Here is a 20052-nt window from a genome sequence, read left to right as displayed (position 1 = left end):
ACAGGGTCTTGAGATGCGATCACATTCAGACATTTGTGTAAATGCGTATGATGTCGGGCCTGCGACGATTGCTCTTCCGAGAGAGGCGGAGAAGCTGCGTGTGGCTGCTACGGGGGTCACACAAAGGAGCCACCGCTCGCTAGGCGCCACGAGCAGCAGCTGGGGCCCGGCCTCTGCTTGTCCCCAGAGGGGCAGCAGGGTGCGGGCCGTACCAGGCCCATCCCGGGTCCCGGTTGGCGTCGAGCCGTGTGGGTAACGGGCGCTTGAAGCCACTAATCCTGATTGTGTAGGACGGCTCTCGGTGACAGACACAGGAGGCCAGGCCAAGCCTCGCCACCTGATCCCCTAAGCCCCTACCGCCTCCCCCAATACCACTTCACACCATCCCCCTCCACCGCCACAACCACCCTGTCAAAGGGTGCGTGACTTTCAGCCCATCTACAGTGAGAAGAGGCGGGAGGGCGAGTGAGAGTGTGAGGATTGGAGAAGGGGGGGGGGTGTGAGAGCAGTTTGGTGGCAGTGGTCCCGAGGACGCATTAATCACCATCGTCCTCCCGTGGCTCCCCGCGGATCAACCTTTTTGTCTAAACGCCGCCGCCGCTGTGTTTACACAGAACTCCTGCCAGCGCGGGCTGGGCAGCAGTGGGAACAACTGCCATGGCGTTCAGTCACCTACGGGGACAGGGAGTGAGAGAGAGCGAGAGCTGGAGTGTGGCGGTGCAGGGATGAGCAGGCTGAGTGGAGGAAAGAAGAGATAACGACGGAGTGAGGGAGGAGGCGGAGGAGGCAGACACCCTCAGCGTTCTGGTGCCAGCAGCCCCCACGTCTTAATTCCGTCTCGGTTTAATTACGCCTGTCAGAGGGATTTTTACGCTAGCAATTGTGTCTGGAGTTAAGATCTGCAGCTCATTTAGATAAACGTGTACTCGGCGTCTCCTCCAAATACCCGCGAGCCGGAAGTGGGCGTGCGAGGAGGCGTGCGGAGCGGGGACGGAGCGCCCCGTGGTGCGAGACGATGATGGGCGCCTTGGCGCGCGCTAATTACGGCGTTGGGCAGAGACGTGCGCCTCCCCGCACCGACTGCACGGGCGTCACCGGCCGCACCTGCGTTCAGCCACACGAGCCTCGTGCAGCGGCGAGCGGCCTTCGAGCGTGCAGGCGGTGCAACTGCGCCAGGGACCCACGGACCGCAGCGGTCCGGCCCAGGCGCCGGGCTACGAAGAGGGGGAAATTGACCTGGGGGCCCCGTTTCATATTCTTGCACCAGCAGGAGCCGCGCCAAGCATGCTGCACGCCTGGGACAGGTTCAGATATCATTCGCCACTGGTCTCTGGTCGCCTGGTTCAGCGTGCATTGTGCTAACTGCTGCGCCACCACTCCACCCCAGCTAAATGCAAATGATATGCTAATTTTCTATTTCGGCTAAATCAAATCGCGACCCTGAATCGTGCAGAATGATCAAATAGCCTGCGGGGGCTGGTGGACGGTTCCTCGTCCAACAAACCCGGCTCGGCCGCCTGCTCACCATGGCGCCGCTTCTCAGCTGCGTGCGGCGCACACGCACCGTGGCGCCGTTCCACCGCTAGTCTCCTCGTGACGGCTTTATTCGGCGCACGCCACGCTCCGCCAGGACGGTCCGGTCCGCCCGCACGCGCGGCAGAGCATCGCACCTCTGCCGGGGGTGCTCCGGTTTGAAATCCGGCGCCTTGGAATGTTGCTTGTCACTGACTGCATCGCTGTGCCTCGCCGGAGCGAGTCGGCGTGCCGCAAGGCGCGATGGTGGTGCCAGTTGCGGTGATGGGGTCTATGATGTGAGTCCAATTGTATGTATGTTGTATCTATGTTGAACTTCTTTTGCACTGTACGTAGCCAACCGTGCTAATCGGAGGTGTAGGGAAAGGACAAATAACTAAACGTAAAAAGCAGTTCCTCTTAAAATCTTGCTCGTCCCTATTAGGGCGATGTTGGACAGTGATGATGGGTGAGTGTATTAAGAGGTTGATATTGGGCTTGTTAAAATACGTCAATGCTTTGAAACGTGTACAACGGATAATCGAGAGCAGGAGGCGGTTGTACTGCACACCTCATGGCTGTACTCCACACCTCACAGATGTGTTTCAGCACGTACCGCGTGTTATTCGGTGTGATGTCCAACATTTTGTTGCACGTGCTGGGAGCTTCTTTAGGACCTACTCTAACTCTTCAGTTCCTGCAGTAGCTCCCGGCATGTGGAGCAAAACGTCGGACATCGCTCCCTTCGATGCTCGTTACAACGCAGAAGACACGTCGGGGAGCTATTTCTTGTGTTGTGCCGCCTGATGGGACGTTTAATTTGACACGAGGGCAACGGTAACCGTGCGGCGTGCAGGCCTACTTCCGGCAGGGCTTGGCGCTGCAATACCTGGGCCGGCACGCCGACGCCCTGGCCGCTTTCGCATCCGGCCTGGCCCAGGATGCCAAGAGCCTACAGCTGCTCGTCGGGATGGTGGAGGCCGCCATGAAGTCGCCGCTCAGAGGTGTGTACCTGCAGGGCGGCTACACTTGAGCCCCAGCTCACCTCCCCACGTGACCCGCGTGGTGGCCTAAAGAGGCCGCCACAGCACCCCTTCATTTGACCTGCGCACAGGCAGGTGCAGGCCTCTCGCTGAGGCTAAAGTGACACAGGTGAATTGCTGGTTTCGTGATGGTTCCTGATAGGCACACGAGGCCAAATGTAGCAAGCAAGCTAGCTGGCACGCCATGCCGGCTAGCTGGCACTCTCCACGTTCCGTGAGTAGTCTTGTCAGCGTTTGATAAATGCAGTGGCATTTAGCTCCTGATTCCCATCTTGACAAAATGACTCAATCGCATTGCCCTTGGCGTTTTGTATCGGATGTCTCCCGCTATCGGTGGTGGGAGACATCGGTGCAGTTTGGGTTGAAAAGGACATTTCCTGGTGCGTGCAGATTCCCATAATAGTGGTCGTGTGTGTTTTTACGGAAATCTGTACTCAGTGGGTCCAATTCATGGATGCTAACATCAGTAGCTGTGTATAAACGTCAGCACTACGGTGTGCACCATGCATACCTTACCATAGTTGATGTTGTGTGACCAGGTGAGAGTCCCATGAGCCAGGGTGACCTGGGTCACCACAATGACAAAAAGGAATCAAAACAACCCAGCAAGGAAATTACACAAATAAGTGCTTACTAACAGCGCTTGCCCCAACAGTCTGTTAATGCTACAAGGGATAACTTTTTTTTGTGTGTGCGTGCATGCGTGTACGCGTCTTGTCTGTACCGCTCGCCTGCGCGTCTCAGGCTCACTGGGCCCGACGTACGAGCGGCTGCAGAAGATGCGTCTGGACAAGAGCCCCTTTGTGGTGGTGTCGGTGATCGGCCAGGAGCTGCTGGCGAGCGGCGAGCACCGCGCCTCTGTCGTGGTGCTCGAGGCCGCGCTCAGCATCGGCTCGTGCAGCCTCAAGCTGCGCGGCTCCGTCTTCTCGGCGCTGAGCTCGGCCTACTGGGCGCTGGGGCAGCCGCACAAGGCCATCGCCTACATGCAGCAGGACCTACAGGTTGCCAAGGCCCTCGGTGAGACTCCAGCCGTCGCTGCTGCTGCCTCCGCTGACATTTTTTGCCGATGTATGTTTGTGTGTATTGTTTCTTTGTGTAGCATCACTGCTTTACTCCACGCTGTATTGCACGCCGTACCATATGCTGTACCGTGTGCTGTACTGTGTGCTGTGTCGCGTCTGGCAGGTGACCCTGCGGGTGAATGCCGGGCGCTGGCCAACCTCGGGGCAGCACACTTCTCCCAGGGGAACTACAAGGAGGCCCTCAACAGCCACCGCCTGCAGCTGGTGGTCGCCATGAAGCAGAAGAACCGAGAGGTGAGGCCACAGGCCTGGCCCCCTGCCTGCCGTCGGAGGCCTTTGATCCCCTGAGGATGCCCTGGCCATTGGTAGCTCTGTTCCTGCTGCCCCGGCAGCAGGGACAGAGCTACTGTCGTTTCTGTTTGTGCTGGGCCCCAGCCGCTCCCTCCCTCCACCTCTACCACAGTTTAGTTTTTGTTTTTGGTTTTTGTAAAGCGACTTGAGATGCGACTGTACGTCGGCGCGACATGTGTGAGTCACTTGACACACTGTACAGCCTTGCAAACGAGATGTTCCATCTCAAGGGATTATCTAGGAAGAGCATTGTATTCAATACAATATAAAATATATTAATAGAAATTGATGTTGTTGGTGTAGCGGGCCGACGTGTCGTATCCCTGCGGGACTGCGCACATAGCTGCACGTAGCCACGCGTAGCTCAGTTCTCGGCTCTCTCGCTCTTTTCCACCGTGCTCCGGCAGGGAGCCGCGGGGGCGTTGGCGAGCCTGGGCCACGTATACGCGGCGCTGGGCGACCACCCCAACTCGCTGGCGAGCCACAAGCAGTGCGCGCTGCTGGCGCAGCAAGCGGGCGACCGCCTGGGCGAGGCGCGGCAGCTGGGCAGCATGGGCGCCGTCTACCTGGCCATGGGCGACTCGGACAGCGCCCTCGAGTGCCACGCGCGCCACTTGCGGCTGGCGCAGGAGCTGGAGCACCCGCACGAGGAGGCGCGTGCGCACAGCAACCTTGGTGCGTGCTGCTAGACCCGACTCTGTGTCTAAACCCGCATCGCGCTTGAGCCCGTGTCGTTCTCGCTGCACCTGGCTTTCCCTTTTCACGTGCGTGCGTGCGTGTGCGTGCGTGCGTGCGTTTTCCCATCGAGGCAGGCGGCACGTGCCACGTGCGCCGAGACTTCTCGCGGGCACTGGAACACCACGCCCGCGTGCTGGAGCTGGCGCAGGAGCTCGGTGACCGCGCTGGCGAGGCCCGGGCCTACGCGGGGCTGGGCCACGCCTGCCGCTGCCTGGGCGACCTGCCGCGCGCCAAGCAGCACCACCAGCGCCAGCTTGACGTCGCCATCGGCCTGCGGCACAAGGCCATGGAGGGTCGCGCCTGCTCCAACCTCGGTAGTTTACCCGCGTGGTGCCGGCCCACGCCCGGAGCTGCTCCTGTTCGATTGTGTACGGAAATGCGCCGTCGATTTGGACGCCACCGCCAGTCGCTAAATGAGAACAGCCGGCGCTACGCCACCATCTCTGCGCCATTTGGCCCGGCGGTTGGGCCACGCGTTAAGCCGGCGGTGCGGCGAGAGGCCCCGTGCGGCCGGATGCTCGCGCCAGGCAGTGCCTCGTCCGGGAAGCGCCGGTCTTATCGCCAGGAAGGAATTTCAAGTTCTTTAACGGAGGGCGTAACGCTTTAAACGGTGTCTGTGAAAATAGACCTTGTGTGCGTGCGCGAGGCGTGTGTGTGTATGTGTTTGTCTTCGGTGTGTGTTTTGGTCTTTGTGGGAAGCGCTAGTATATTGGTTAGCAGACTACGCTGCGAAACCCGGTGACCCGCGTTCGATTGCTGCTGATGGTCAACATTAGTCACGAATATCTGAACCAGTTCTGGGCCTCCCCTATATCGACTTGGCCTCAAATGAGTACCTTGTGTAGTGTGTAATCATCAGCACTGGGGACACAAAGGTGACGAGGTGTGATACGACCAACACCCACCCCCTTGTGTGCCTTGCTGGCTTTCATAGGTGCGCGCTAACAGCAGTTACCCCAAAAGCGTTATATGGGAGTTCTTTGTACAATATACGTGCGAGTGTTTGTGCGCACGCCAGCCCCCGGTGACACCTCTCTCTCTCCCTCCCCGCTCGGGAGACAATAGCGGCGCACATCACCACCCATCAGAATCCCGGCCTCGCGGGCTTGGGGGTCTAGACCCTGGCTCGCGTCGCCAGCGTGGCACTTCCGCTGGCCGCCGTGCGGACTTTCGCTCGCTCCTCGGTTTACCAAGCGGCCTACGTGATTATGCAGTGTCTTGAATAATGCGTACCCCGAAGCCAGCGTTTTAGCGTTACAATATTGGATTAGGGATTACGATAAAAGTAGGCCCAGGAGTGAGCCTGCTCCTAGAGTGCTATTGGATTAGCGACTTGGGATTAAGGATTAGAACGGGGCTTGGAAATTCGCTGTTAGCATTTTCCTGCCACGCACGGCGGACGTTGAATAATTTTGCGTTTTGTGGTGCAGGCGCCCTAAGCCGCCACCCCCGCGCAGCAAGCGTCCCCTTGGCTTCTGTAGCCGTGTGTATTTTATTATTTCATCCAGCAGAGGCACAGATGAGCCCTGGGCCACGACTGTCCGCACTACAGCTCACGATTGCAACCGTGCTCCTCCGTGCGCACGTGTACACAGGTAGCCCGTTGTGTTGATCCGCTGCTGGATGAGGGCTTCCCAATGACGTGTGTGCCGTGAGGGTTATTTGACCGTACTTCACGACGGTGAGAAGGTAGCGGGAGTGCAGGACGATGATTTTGCTGCACTGCCCTCTGCTGCCCACGATGCCTACTGCACTGGTTTTGCGCACAGTGGTCTCGCCCATCCAAGAACTTTCCAGGTTCAATTCTGCTTAGCTTCCGAGGTCTGATTAAATCGACACATTCCGGTATGCATGTTGAACTTGTTTCGCACCGTACGTAGCCAACTGTGCTAAAGCATACTATTTTACAAAACAGTTTTATTGGCTGGCTGGCATGCGGGCGCGCTGGCGGGCGGGCAGGCGAGCGGGCAAGCGTGTGGTGGTGACATCACCACGGACATTTGCGTGATGACGTCATCCGCATCCCACAGCGTTGAGCCTGGTTCGTGCGTCGCGCTGACGTCACGCCCCCCCATCCACCCTCCACCCCGGCCGTGGATCCCGCGCAAATGTGTGGCCAGTGCTAGTTTACAGATGAAGTCTGGCCAGTGAATGTCATGATATTTAGTTAATAATAATAATAATCATGGGAAATCGAGTGTTGATCAATGAGCACAGGGCCAATCGCCAATCCACTGTAGTTAAAGAATGGGTGAATAAAAGCCCTGGATCTTGAGGCTTAGGGCCGTAGATAAGGGTGGGGGCTGGGGGAAAGGGGGGGTGTGGGGGTAGGGGTGGAGCCGTGACCCCTCCACGCCCTTGCCGGGCCGGGCGCCGCGTTTCCTCCGTGCGGGACAATAGAGCCCCCCCCACCACCCCCACCCAGCTCCGCTTGGCTCCACACAGGAGCACGAACATACGGCCACAGGCAGACACGCAGACACGCGGACACACATGGTAACAAACACACAGGCACATACTGAATACATCCCCCTGAAATGTATGTACATGCACATTTTAAAGCAACCATATATCGATAATGCAATCAGTGTCCCTTCAATTAATATTTGACCCGTGTTCCACAGAGTAGGGGGGAGCACCTTTCCACCCACCCCACTAGAGAGAGCAGTGATCATCGAACGACAATGAAACCAATATATATTTGTTCGATTTTTGTGCAGTCATTGGCGAAAGGGCTGAGGCCATCAACTCAATGCACCTGAGAATCCGGTTTAATGATAGGCGGCCGAAAACGAGATTTGAACCCAGGATCTCAGTGGTTCGAACTCGGCACTGTGACCTCTGAGCCACTGGATCACGAGTCGAGTGGTTACACAGCGACGGGTCCGACCACTCCGATCTCCGGTGCTCCGTCCGTGCCGCCACCCTCTTATTTGCCGCCATTCCCCCGGCTTCCCCGCCCTCCAGGGATAATCCACCAAATGATGGGCGACTACCAGACGGCGCTGAAGCTGCACAAGGCGCACCTGCTGATCGCCAAGCGCGTGGACGACTACGCGGGGCAGGGCCGCGCCTACGGCAACATGGGCAATGCGTTCAGCGCGCTGGGGCTGCACGAGCGCGCCGTGGCCTACCATCAGCTGGAGCTGCGCATCTCCACGGAGGTGGGCGAGCGCGCGTCACAGGCCTCCACGCACGGGAACCTGGCGGTGGTGTACCAGGCGCTGGGCGCGCACGACAAGGCGCTGGCGCACTACTCGCGCCACCTGTGCCTGGCGCGCGAGCTGGGCGACGGGGCGGCGCAAGCACGCGCCCTCAGCAACCTCGCCAACTTCCACGCGTCGCGCGGCGACTTCGCTCGCGCCGTGCCCTACTACGAGCAGTACCTGCGCGTGGCGGCGGGCGAGCTGCAGGACCTGGAGGGCGAGGCGCGCGCCAGCCACAACCTCGGCTACGCGCACTACCGCCTCGGCGAGCACCGGCAGGCGGCGCGTTGCTACCGCCAGCACCTGGGCCTGGCCGCCGACCTGCGCGACAAGCCGGGCCAGGCGCGCGCGCTGTGCAATCTGGGGTTGGCGCACGCCGCGCTGGGCGAGGTGGCGCAGGCCGAGGACTGCCAGCGTCGCTTCCTGGAGCTGGCGACGGAGCTGGGGGACGAGCGGGCGCGGTTCCGCGCGCTGGGGAACCTGGCCGACGTGCTGCTGTGCCGCGGAGACGCGGACGGCGCCGCCGAGCTCTACCAGAAGCAGCTGGAGGCGGCGCGGGCGGCGCGTGACCGCGGCCTGGAGGCGGCGGCGCACGCGGGGCTGGGCGCGGCGCACGGATCGGTGCGGCGCTACGACAAGTCGTTGGCGTGCCACACGCAGGAGCTGGAGGCGTGCCAGGAGATGGGGGACGTGGCCGGGGAGTGCCGCGCGCAGGGGCACCTGGGCGCCGTCTACACGGCGCTGGGGCGCTACACCGTCGCCTTCAAGTGCTTCGACGAGCAGCTGGAGCTGGCGCAGCGCCTGAAGGACGCCGGCGTGGAGGCGCGGGCCTACGGCAACCTGGGCATCACCAAGATGAACATGGGGCTGTTTGAAGACGCCGTCGGATACTTTGAGCAGCAGCTGGGCTCCCTGCAGCAGCTGCCCGAGGGCTCGGAGGCGCTGGCGGAGCGCGGGCGTGCGTACGGAAACCTCGGCGACTGCTACGAGGCGCTCGGGGACTTCGAGGAGGCGGCTAAGTACCAGGAGCAGGCGCTGGGGGCGGCGCGCGGGGCCGGCCGCACCCAGGAGCAGGCGAGGGCCTACCGGGGCCTGGCCAATGCGCACAGGTGATGCCCGCACTTCACTACAATAATAACAATAATCTATGTTCATATGTTGAACTTCTTTCACACCATACATAGCCAATCATGCTAATTGTGAGGATTGGAAAATAATCGACAGCTTGTGGGCGAGCAGAGCTTCATCCAGCAATGGGTTGATGAAGGATGGTGTAGTGTCTGTGATGATATGCTCGGCTAAGGGTTATTTTATAGAGGTTATGGCGAGGTTAGGACAACACGGCTATGGCTACATTTTCATCGCAGATGTCGCCGTCCACTCGAGAATAGATCACCGTAACGAAACCAATTCCCTTCAGGAGCTAAAACCCTCTCTGCACCTGACCAGGGTGCAGGAAAAAACAGTGAGGTTGACGGGTAGCGGGCTCGTAGTTCCGTGGAACAAACGGGAATTTCTACGGCGTACGGTTGAAATCGACCGGCAAGAACGGGGTTCAGAACCTGATTAGAGCCGTGGGCTCGCTGTCTCGCAGGGCGATGGGGAACCTGCAGCAAGCGCTCGTGTGTCTGGAGAAGCGGCTGGTGGCGGCGCACGAGGCTGGCGACGCGGGAGGCTGCGGCCAGGCCTACGGGGAGCTGGGCGCGCTGCACGCCGCGCTGGCGCGCTGGGACGCGGCGCTGTCCTGCCTGCAGCGCCAGCTCAGCGCAGCTCGACAAGCGCAGGCAGGAACCCCGCCGCCGGCCACCGCGCGGAGAACCAACCACACCGCCGCCAACATCACCACCACCGCTACTACCGGCACCATCGCCTTCACTGCCACCACCACAACCGCCGCCACTACCAACGTGTGCTTATCTACACACTAAATCAAAGTACTCTGTTGACCAGACTGTCTCATCCAAACTGTGTTTAACCGCCACATTGCAGGTCAAAGCAGCATTCACCCACTCACCCACTCGCTCACACTTGCACTCACTCATCCACTCACCCATCCACTCACTCATCCACTTACCTACACACTTACACTCACCCATCCACTCACGCACCCATTCGCACTTACACTTACTCATCCACTCATCCATCCACTCACATTTACTCACTCACCACACTGCAAGTCACAATGCTTCTTCTGCTTATCCCCTCCCACTGCTCGACTGCTGAATACCAGAAGAGTAGAAACTCTTTTACTACTCCTTTAATGGTGCTCTTTGTTGCTGCCCATTTCAAACACACGTTTGTCCTCGGAGGAATTGAATTGGCGACAAAATAACGATGTCACGCGTAGTGACGTACATGCTTTGTGATGTTATCATATTGACTGAGAAGGCTTACCCATTGTCGCTGGGTTTTATCGGAAAGTTTCTGAAAACCCTTTCACCAATGTGGCTGGTTTCTCTTTCGGGCAAGTCCCTAATAGCAACACAACTCTCCACTAAAATTAAAGTTATTTCGGTTCATCTTTATGAGAGGAATCGTGAACTCCTTCTTACGGACAGAGGGCCACAGTAAACGCATCGAGGCCTTCGGCTGGAGATGTGGTCTTCACCGGCCGCCCCCTCCTCTCTTGCGTTAGGACGCGGCCATGGAGCTGGAGGCGAGCTCGGCGCTGGGCTCGGTGTGCCGGCGCATGGGCGACCACGCGGCCTCCCTGTCGCACCACGAGCGCGAGCTGGCGCTGGCGGAGCGCGCCGGCGACCCGCGGGCGCGGGCTCGGGCGCACGGCAACCTGGGCCTGACGTGCGAGGCGCTGGGCGACGCGCGGAGGGCCGTGGGCCACCACGAGCGCCAGCTGAGCACGGCGGCGCAGGCGCACGACGGGGGCGCCGACAGGGCGCAGGCCTACCTGGGGCTGGGCCGCACGCACCACGCGCTGCGGCAACACGCGCAGGCCGTCAGCTACCTGAAGGAAGGTGAGCGTCGCCAGACGTCGCGACGCGCTCGCGGTTGACGTGCCGGCGTGCCTCCACTGCGTCTCGCCGCTTCCCGCGTCTCTCCGCGCGGCGATGCTGTGAAGCTGAGCATAGGATGTCTGGCTTTGTGAAGAGACGAGGGGCAGGTGTGGGTGTGTCTGGGTGTGTGTAGTCAGGAGAGATTTTGTGTAGTTGCGTGGGTGTAGTATGGGTTTGTGTGTGTATAGTGGAGATGTGTGTGAGTAGGAAGGGGTGCATGTTGGCACTTGGTAAATTTTAGTTGGATGTACAGTTGGGAAGGTGTGTATTTTGTGTGCAGTTGAGAATCTGAACGTGCGTGTAGATAGGAGGGTGTGTGGTCGTGCGTGCGTGTGCAAGTGACTGAGCGGAGAATGTGAAACCAACGGGGATCTCGCACAGGACTGAAGCTGGTGGAGCAGCTGTCGCGGCGCGATGAGGAGGCCCGGATCCGGCACTGCCTGGGGCTGGCACTGTGGGCAGGGGGAAACCTGGAGGAGGCACAACACCAGGTGAACGTCACACTGCACGTACTCACTACAGCCGTAACCACAAACCGCAACTTCAAACCGCATGCACAATTCCATCCAATTGACCAAAATACTGTACCTGCATACCCCTCCACCCACCGCACCCTCAACACCGTACCTACCGACCGCACGGCACGTCAAGCCCCGCGTGCCCGCGTGGAGTTGGTGACCCTGGCGTGTGCCACCGTGCCCCCCCACAGCTGTACGCGGGGTGCACGCTGCTCGAGGGGCTGTGCCGGGGCGCATCGTTTCCCAGCGGTGGCGGCGGCGACGCGCAGCTCTCGCTGTCCCAGCTGCATGCGTCCAGCTGCCAGGCGCTGCAGCGCGTGCTCGTCACGCTCGGTGAGGACCACGCGGACCCCACCCCAACACCCCCCGAACCTACCTCGTTCAAGAGGCTCCGAGAATTACCTCGCAGGCGCTGTCCATTTCGTGAGCCGAGCCGCGTCCCCGGGTTCCATGTCCCGTGCCGAGCCCTGCGTGTGCGGTTCTGCGCCTCGGATTCAAGAATGTTGCGTGCCGCGCTCTACCACCGTGCGCAGTCGAGTGCAGTGTGCGCCGTTGCGTTGCGCCGTGCGCGTTGTGCCGAATCTCACGGCCGCTCTCCGTCGTGCGTCGCCCAGGCCGTCCCGGGGAGGCGTTGGTGGCGGCCGAGCGAGCGCGGTCGCTCGCAGAGCGCCAGGGACAGGGGTCGGGGGGACCCCGCTTGGCAGCCCCCTCGTCCGCTTCCCCCGGGACCCCGAGGTCCCCCGGGACCCCCGAGCGGGGCGAGCGGCCCGGGTCGCCGGTGCCGCCGCCGCCTTCCCTGGAGCGGCTGCTGGAGGCCGTGGGGACGCAGCGCGGCCTTGTGCTCTACTTCTCCATCGCCGCCGGCTACCTCTACAGCTGGCTGCTCGCACCCAACGAAGGTTAGGAGCCTCACTGCTGCTGCAGCTTATCAGTGCTCACCAGTCCCCACCATTCTTCACCAGTCCTCACCACTAGACTTCGGGTCAATTACGAATTAAAGCAGCAAAATTCTTAGTTGTGATTACAATTGCATTTCATCCCAATTGTAAATTGACCCCGGGACTATTGACCACTCCTCACCGCACATCACCGTGACTTAACCGGCCAGTCTGTCACGTTAGACACGCTGCCGCTGCGAATTCCCTGTGAGGGGAAAGCGCGGCACTGAAGCGTGGTGCTGGCGTTTGTAATCGAGCCGTGCGGTGCGCGGAGTGCGAAGCGTTGGTGGTGTCTCGTTAGGGAGCGGTGCTTGGCTCCGGGTGCTGTGCCCCGCACCCTCCTTCCCCCACCCCCCCAAATCTCTCGCAGCTGTGGGAGCGATTACACGTTTGTCTTCTCGACTTTAGCCGTGGAGGCCTGCGCAGGTGCCAAAGCGAAACGCGCACGCCGCTAGCTTCGGGCGTATAACGGCGCCCGCCGCCGCCACCTCTCCGTCTGTTTGCGTTGCCCAGGCGTGCGGAGGTTCCACGCCAGCCGGCTCGTGAAGGAGGCGGAGGGGGAGGCCCTGGGTCCGGCCGATGCCGACGGCCTCCAGAGCCAGTGCGGCGTCGCACTGGAGGGTCACGTGACTGCCGCGCGGGCCGCGCTCGGAGCGGAGGCGGTGGCGGCCAGGTGCGGGAGAGCACGTGTGGAGAACGCCACACGCGGCACACGCGCGCACACACAGACACCGCACACACCACATACAAGCTAAACACACCACACTCGTAGGAGGAGCTCCGTGGTTTTTCACATTCGGGGTGGGGGTGGCGGGAGGTGCCGGCAGGACGGTTGTGCGCAGGTGTTTGCCGTTAGCCGTGAAGCGTTCCGCTCGCTGTGGGGGCGACGATGCCACCCGAGCCTCCCTTTACGATGAGCGTGCGTGTGTGCGAGAGTGCGAGAGCGTTTGCGTGATTGTGTTTGTGAGAGCGTCCCTGTGTCTTCATGAGATGTGTGTGTGTGATTATTTGTGTTTGTTATGTGTGCACGTGTGCATCTTTATCTTTATATGCTTCCGCACGTGTGCGCTGGTGGCGAGCGGTGGTACAGCGGTTAGAGACCCGGGCTCGATTACCCACCCATCTGAAATGGTCCTGGGCCTCCCCTAGATCGACATTAACAATGGAGAGACAAAGGTAGCTTTGTTTTGCTTAACAATACTGGCCACAACGCTCTGCAAAAGGCTACACAGGGGATCTTTGTCCGTGTGTGTGTGCGTGGCGAAGCAGGTCTGGGGGTGATAGCGAGAGTGCAAGCGAGGTAGGGGACACCCCAGACGAGGAGTCGGGTCCCCCACGGTCTCTCACGCAAGACTCCACCCTCAGCAGGTGGTTGTCACCCCTTGGTGTGGTGTTTTTAACACGCAGGGTCGCGTACTGACAGCGTGTCCTCCAGGTCATCGCCGCTGATGCCACCACCCCTCGCCATTGCTTCCGTCCTTCACCACCACGTGGCTCTCCGTCTTAACCTTGTTAAGGACCGCCCTTCCAGTCTCATCACCATCTTCGCCTGCCTGAAGGTCTTCCCCTTGGTTACGGACCTCCTGAGGGCCATTTCAATGGGGTGCCGCGGTGGCGAGATGTGAACTCCCTCGCCTGGTATGCAGGAGGTCATGGGTTTGATCCCGACCTTGACGCCTATATATTGTAGTTTGCGTGTTCTCCCCGTGGTTGCGTGGATTTTTCTCGGTCCTCTGGTTTTTCCCTCCACAATTAGAATCAACAAGCATTTAGAGTATTTGGCTGCTATAAATTTCCACGCGATAAGCCACTTCGTTGCCCGGGCTGCCTCTCCTCTTCCATGCGTCCCACCCCTCACCAACCCCCTGTGATGTCCACCCATGAGTCCGAACCAACCAGCGTCCGCGCGCGACTTACAGCCGCCACCCGCATGCGCGCGAGACCTGCGGCTTGCATGCACGGTCGCCGAGACCGTCGGCGACGTTCGCCCTGACCTTCGTCCTGACCTTCGCCCCGACCCTTTACAGGCGGGGTCGGGTCTGCACGAGGGCGAGCGCTGCAAGCAGGAGCCTGAGCCCCCGAGCTTCGGCCACGCCGCCCTCCAGTCCCCCCGGGCCACCCTCGCCCCCCGACGCTTCCGCCGGCCCCAGCAGCCCCGCGCTGAGCCCCCTGAGCGGCACGAGAAGCCGCTCGGTCGGGCGGGCGACAACGGTGGCAGGGAGCAAGCGTGGCGGCAAGGACCCGCTGGCGTTCCTCTACGACCTTCTCATCGCCCCCATGGAAGGGGTGAGCAGGGGGGCGGCCGCGCCAATCTCGATTACGAACCTCAAAATTGTACCGATAAGCGGTTCGATCACTCGACCGATCACATGACACGAAAATAGTTGTAATTAAACAAGCACCTCCGTTCCCACGCGTGCCGGTGGACGGGAGGTGACGGGCAGCGCTTGCCGCGTCCCGTGCACGGCCTGCACCCACGTGATCGCGGGTCGCCCTGGCTAACGGTGGCCCTCCCCGACCCCGCGTGCGTCAGATGCTGGGCACGGAGGAGCCCCGGGAGCTCGTGCTGGTGCTAGACGCGGAACTGTTCCTGGTGCCGTTTGCGCTCCTCCGTTCGGACGCGTGCGGCGAGTTCCTGTGCGAGCGCTTCAGCCTGCGCGCCGTGCCTTCGCTCGGAGCCCTCACCCACCGCCCCCAGGTGCGCCCCCAGGTGCGCCACCACCGCCACCACCGCGCTCGTGGCAGCGCTATCCCTGTGTGTGACCCTATCCCTTATTGCATCCAGCAGCAGCAACTGTAACGCAGTTCGAACCCTAACCGTTATCCTTATCCTCGACTTAAACAAAACAGATGTGACCCTGCATTAGCAGCGGTGCACAGGGTATAAAGAAGAGCCCTTAGCCCGCGACTGACGAGTTGAGTTTCTCTAACCGTCTGCGTTTTCCGCGACGTCGCCAGGGCTCCGCCGCAGCGTCGGTCTCGGCGCTGGTCGTGGGCGACCCGTGGCTGCCGAGCTCTGCGCGCGCTCGCTGGCGCTGGCCGCCGCTGCCGTCGGCGCGGGACCAGGCCTCGGTCGTAGCGCACGCGGCCGGGTGCCGGCCCCTCGTGGGCCACGCCGCCACCAAGTCCGCCGTGCTGGACGCGGCGTGCGCCGCAGAGTGCCTCCACTTCTGCACGCACGTCTCCTGGAAGCTCTCCGCGCTGGTGCTCAGCCCCCGCGCATGCCAAGAGTCGGGTGCCACCGCAGCCACTGGTCCCAACGGGAGTCAGAGGAGCGGCGCCCGCGCGGCCGGCGCTGGGAACGCGTCGGGAGCCGCGGTAGGAGCCGGCGGACCGGACGCGGCCGAGGGAGAAGCGGGCAACGTTGACGGTGCTCACGAGGCCCCCGTGCCGGGCACCGTCTACGGGGGGGGGTCCCTGGATGAGCTGGCGCCGGACGCCCCCCCCGCCGGGGAGTTCCTCCTCACTGCCGGCGAGGTGGCGTCGCTGCGTTTGGCGGCGCGGCTCGTGGTGCTCAGCTGGCCGCGCGAGTGCTGCGCTCCGCTGGTTCCCGGCGGCTTCGTGGGCCTGGCCAAGGCTTTCCTGGCGGCCGGGTGCCGGTGTGTGCTGGCCAGCCTGTGGCCCACGCCGGCCGCGGCTGCCCGAGTCCTGATGCAGGCTTTCTACTCGGCGCTCATGGAGGGCGTGCGGGCGAGCGTGGCGCTGAGGGACGCCATGCGGGCCGTGCAGGCACAGGCGCAGTTCTCGCACCCGTCCAACTGGGCCGGTGAGCTCCCTCCTCTTCCTCCTCCACCCGCTGCGAGTCACGTTAGCGCCGTGTGGGGTTCAGGGATGGACGTGCTGGTGACTCGCGACCAGAACGTCGGTCGCATGGGGGTCCCAATGGCAGTACCGGTCATGTATCAGCTGGTGGATGCAAACTCCGGTCATCCTCACAGCAGCGGCTTTTAGCTAACCGTCGAACAAAGACGGTCACTGCATCGCGCGCTTTCAGATGCGCTTCTGCGGCCGTCTGGAACGCTCTTCCTTCCAATATTCGGAAGCCACTGGGAACTTTGCATTTTAAAATCTAAATTGAAAACTCATTTCTTACAAACTGCTTTTTGTGTTAAGTTTTGTGTCCTTCCCCCGCAACCTCTGATTAGCACGGTCAGCTACGTACGGTGCGAAAGAAGTTCAACTTACACATACAAGGGGGTGTGTTTGGTTGTGGTGGTGAAAATTAATTTGGTTTTATCGTATTTACCGTTGCGTCTCTCCCTCCCTGTGCCCCGTCCCACGGAGCAGGGTTTGTCCTCATCGGTCGGGATGTGCGCCTCAACTCCCCGTCGGCGCTGGTGAGGAGGGCGCTGCTGCAGATCTTGCAGTGGCCGGACCGCGCGCGCGATGCCCTGCGGGTCCTGCTGCACCTGGTGGGAGCAGCTGCCTGCACCACCACTCCACTCTTCCAACACACTCACAAAGACAACGATCCCCCGTCTACCCTAAACAGACTGTTGGACGGGCGCCACCGTCCGGCATTGTGACGCTGCCGCAGTGCTGCGCGCCGTAATTGGGCTTTTCTCTCCGTGCCCGCGGGCGCAGGTGGAGAAGTCCTTGCAGAGGATACAGCGCGGCCAGGCCAACTCGATGTACACGTCGCAGCAGAGCGTGGAGAACAAGGTGCATGGTGTGGCTGGCTGGCAGGGCCTGCTCACCGCCATCGGCTTCCGCCTCGAGCCGCCGGCCAACGGCCTCCCCGCCGCCGTCTTCTTCCCGCTGGCCGACCCCGCGCACCGCCTGCAGCACTGCAGTACCACCATGCAGGCACTGCTCGGTACGGGAGAGCGCCTGGGGTTTGGTGGGGTTGGCAAGGGGGGGTGGCCGCTGAGGGCAGGATGGCCCAGGAAGTGAGGGGGCAGAGGATGAACAAGGAGGAGCCCAGAGGGACTGGGAGGGATGGGCAGGAAGCGATCAGTAGTACGGGCTGAGTGGGCTCAAGATGGCTTGGGTGGGAGGGTCTGTGAGGGAATGGATGGGAGAGCTCAAGTGGAATTGGCTGGGAAGGACCAAGAGTGATGGGAGGGATCAGCAGGCATCAGACCAGGCTAGGACGGACCGTGCAGCAGGGCACGCGTGTGACGAGGTCTCCTGCCCCCTCCTCCTCCTCGCCCCGCAGGTCTCCCTCATCCCGCGTTCTACGCCCTCTCCAAGCTCACCCGGGCGGAGGAGGTGGGGGAGCAGCTGGTGCAGCTGGTAAGTGACCACCGGCCTCGCCGACGACAGACCCACGTCGGGCGTCGTGGCCTCGATGTTCCCGCTCGGCTCCGGACGCCGCATGGTGAAACTGAGCGGGAGAGTGTAGACAAGCGTGGTACAAGCAGCGCTGCTGGTGCCAGCGCTAAACGGCTGCATGGCTTTTGTTCAAGGGCGGCTCGACCAGCAGAGACCAGCGGCAGCAACAACGCGTTGCGAAGTACAGAGAGAGAAAGAGTGTGGCGCTCATGCAATTAGGGGTTTTGTAATTCGGCATGATGTCTGGCGGAATAGTTCGGTTCAGTTCCCGCGGTACGTCCTGAGAAAGACGCGCAGTGGCGTAGAAGGGAGTGCTTAAGAGGACAGAGATGATGCCAAGATGGATCCTGGGAATATCTCTCGGAACGGAAGATATAATATGGTAAAGAAGGTCAGGGCAGTAAGACATAGTAGAGGGAGACGGAGGGTGAGAGAGAGGATGATGCGATGGAAAGGGACACGAATGCAGTGGATGTGAGGAGTGCGACTTGTGGCTGAAGGAAAAGGGGAGGGAGGAGGTGGTGGTGGGCGGGGCTGTTACGACCCCGTCTCTGGTCCGGACGTCACCCCTCGCCATTGCCGAGCGATGCGGCCCAAGCCGCGACCACGAGCTGCGTCCGCCGATCCTTAAACCCGCTGCGCTGTCTTGTGTCGTCCCCTCGGTCCCGTCGCAACCTCCCCCGCACCTACCTCCACTACCCTCACCCTGTCAAGGCGGCTGTAGCTATCGTTGCACTGGTGAGTCTGTTGTCTCTCCCCAGCATACCCGTGTAGATGAGCCCCTCCCACCGCCGCCCCGGCTTAGCCCTCCCAGACCTCCCCCCCACCCCCACGCCCTCGGAGACCTCGACCCGCGCTTGAACGAGGGGGTGCGGTCCTCTCGCGTAGATCTCGGCGACCCTGCGGTAAAACGCAGACGCCGGCGATGGGTCTGGAGGGGCTGCCCCACGAGTCCTCCCCAACCTCCCGCTCCCCGTTCGCCTCCCGGCTCTAACAGAGGTTGTGACGCAAGCCCTCTTGCCCGGGATGTCCCATGTGGTAACCGGGGCCCCATGCGGTAACCGGGGCCCCATGCAGCAGCGTGGGCCCACGTTTCGTTCACCTGGATACCTGTGCGCTGTGCACCTGTACGGCGTGTCACCTCTGCACATGCTGGTTAACCGTAGCCATGTCACCGCTTCACCTTCGTAACTAACACCGCTGTGTCTCCCTGCATGCCGCTTGCTTAGATGGGTGATCGGTAGCGTTCGAACGCGTTCACTAGCGGGCTCTGTCGGAGGTGCGGGGCGTCCCTCGCCAGTTTAGAACCCGCGGGGAATAAACATCTGGGAGGTACCGCACAGTTGAGGACGGAACAAACGAGGTGTTGGGCCATCCCGTGAGGCCGCAGCTGAGACGTGGTCCGCTCGTTCCCTCGCAGGTTCGGCACACGCTCAAGCAGCTCTCGGACGGAGCAGAGCAGGACGGTGGTGGTGGCGGTGGTGGAGGCGGCACTGGCAAGACAGGGGGCAGCACCGACACCCCGGCTGGGGGCACGGCGGCTCAACCCGCCAGGGTCGCCGTGAAGCTGTGGCAGACGCCGGGGTGCCACGAGCTGCTCGCTGCACTCGGTACGGCAACACCGGTCACGTGGCAGGGTGCCGTGATCGTGCATGCTGTGTGGGTCACTGGGTGTGTGGGGTCACTGTGGGTGTGTGTGTGGGTCACTATGAGCTATGTGGGTTACCTTGGGCAAGTGGATGACTTGCCTTATTGTTGCTAAGCAGTGGGAATTCTATACCAAACATTAATTAATGATTTAATAAAAACCAAGAGACGTGACCACATTCGCCAAGACTGACAGTGGTAAACAGCTTGGGCACCCTTCCAATGGGACACCAAAGGGTGATGGCAGTGTTATTCTGAGGTTGGGGGGAGCAGAGGGAGGGAGTGCCGCTTGTGTGAACGCTGCTCTCATGTGCACATGCGTGCTGTATGTATGTTGAACTTATTTTGCACCGTACGTAGCCAACTGTGCTAATCGGACATGTGTGGGTCACTGTGGGGCCCGAGTAGGCTTCGACCTGTGCGAGGTCGGCAAGGAGGAGGTACTGCTGAGGACGAGTGGCCAGGCGTCACGCAGGTGTCTGCAGTTCTCGCTGCACTCGCTGCTCGCCTTGTTCGGTGAGCGACTGCGCCCGCGCGCCCGCCCGCTCACCCGCGTCCGACACGCGCCGACTGTCGGTGCGGAATTCTAAACAATTATAGCTGAGAGAGAGCGAAATGTAAGCGTTATGTGGCTAACAATGTTGAGGTGGCCATATGGCTCAGGAGGCTAACATTGTATCAAGAAACAGAGAAGTGGCACCGTAAAGATTCTGGATCCAATTTTGGATTTCAGCCGCCTGTGGATAAAGTCCTCAAGTGTAGCGAGTTGGTGGTCTCAGCCCAGTCACCAAT

The 20052-nt window shown here is 61.2% G+C and overlaps 1 protein-coding gene across 7 annotated transcripts in view; it reads left to right on the top strand.

Moving 5' to 3' along the window:
* Positions 1 to 20052, top strand: part of TTC28 (tetratricopeptide repeat domain 28) — a 37146-nt gene that overhangs the window by 14001 nt on the left and 3093 nt on the right. For 3 of the 7 annotated variants that reach the window (XM_032947395.2, XM_032947398.2, XM_032947397.2), the window contains 22 exons: positions 2369 to 2516; positions 3300 to 3572; positions 3741 to 3871; positions 4336 to 4603; positions 4741 to 4980; positions 7634 to 8981; positions 9467 to 9656; positions 10508 to 10844; positions 11265 to 11374; positions 11593 to 11734; positions 12016 to 12300; positions 12853 to 13012; positions 13606 to 13707; positions 14367 to 14625; positions 14873 to 15049; positions 15298 to 16105; positions 16627 to 16751; positions 16924 to 17155; positions 17498 to 17574; positions 18328 to 18351; positions 19034 to 19223; positions 19669 to 19776. In XM_032947395.2, the coding sequence (XP_032803286.1) occupies positions 2369 to 2516; positions 3300 to 3572; positions 3741 to 3871; positions 4336 to 4603; positions 4741 to 4980; positions 7634 to 8981; positions 9467 to 9656; positions 10508 to 10844; positions 11265 to 11374; positions 11593 to 11734; positions 12016 to 12300; positions 12853 to 13012; positions 13606 to 13707; positions 14367 to 14625; positions 14873 to 15049; positions 15298 to 16105; positions 16627 to 16751; positions 16924 to 17155; positions 17498 to 17574; positions 18328 to 18351; positions 19034 to 19223; positions 19669 to 19776 (5734 nt within the window). The remainder of the gene's footprint in view (positions 1 to 2368; positions 2517 to 3299; positions 3573 to 3740; positions 3872 to 4335; positions 4604 to 4740; positions 4981 to 7633; positions 8982 to 9466; positions 9657 to 10507; positions 10845 to 11264; positions 11375 to 11592; positions 11735 to 12015; positions 12301 to 12852; positions 13013 to 13605; positions 13708 to 14366; positions 14626 to 14872; positions 15050 to 15297; positions 16106 to 16626; positions 16752 to 16923; positions 17156 to 17497; positions 17575 to 18327; positions 18352 to 19033; positions 19224 to 19668; positions 19777 to 20052) is intronic. The other 4 variants (XM_032947392.2, XM_032947390.2, XM_032947394.2 and 1 more) reach the window with 4 other exon arrangements.

Source organism: Petromyzon marinus, chromosome 5, assembly GCF_048934315.1.
Source record: "Petromyzon marinus isolate PM22_M1 ecotype Great Lakes invasive population chromosome 5, UKy_Petmar_22M1.pri1.0, whole genome shotgun sequence".
Taxonomy (NCBI): domain Eukaryota; kingdom Metazoa; phylum Chordata; class Hyperoartia; order Petromyzontiformes; family Petromyzontidae; genus Petromyzon; species Petromyzon marinus.
This window is presented reverse-complemented; position numbering and strand designations above follow the sequence as displayed.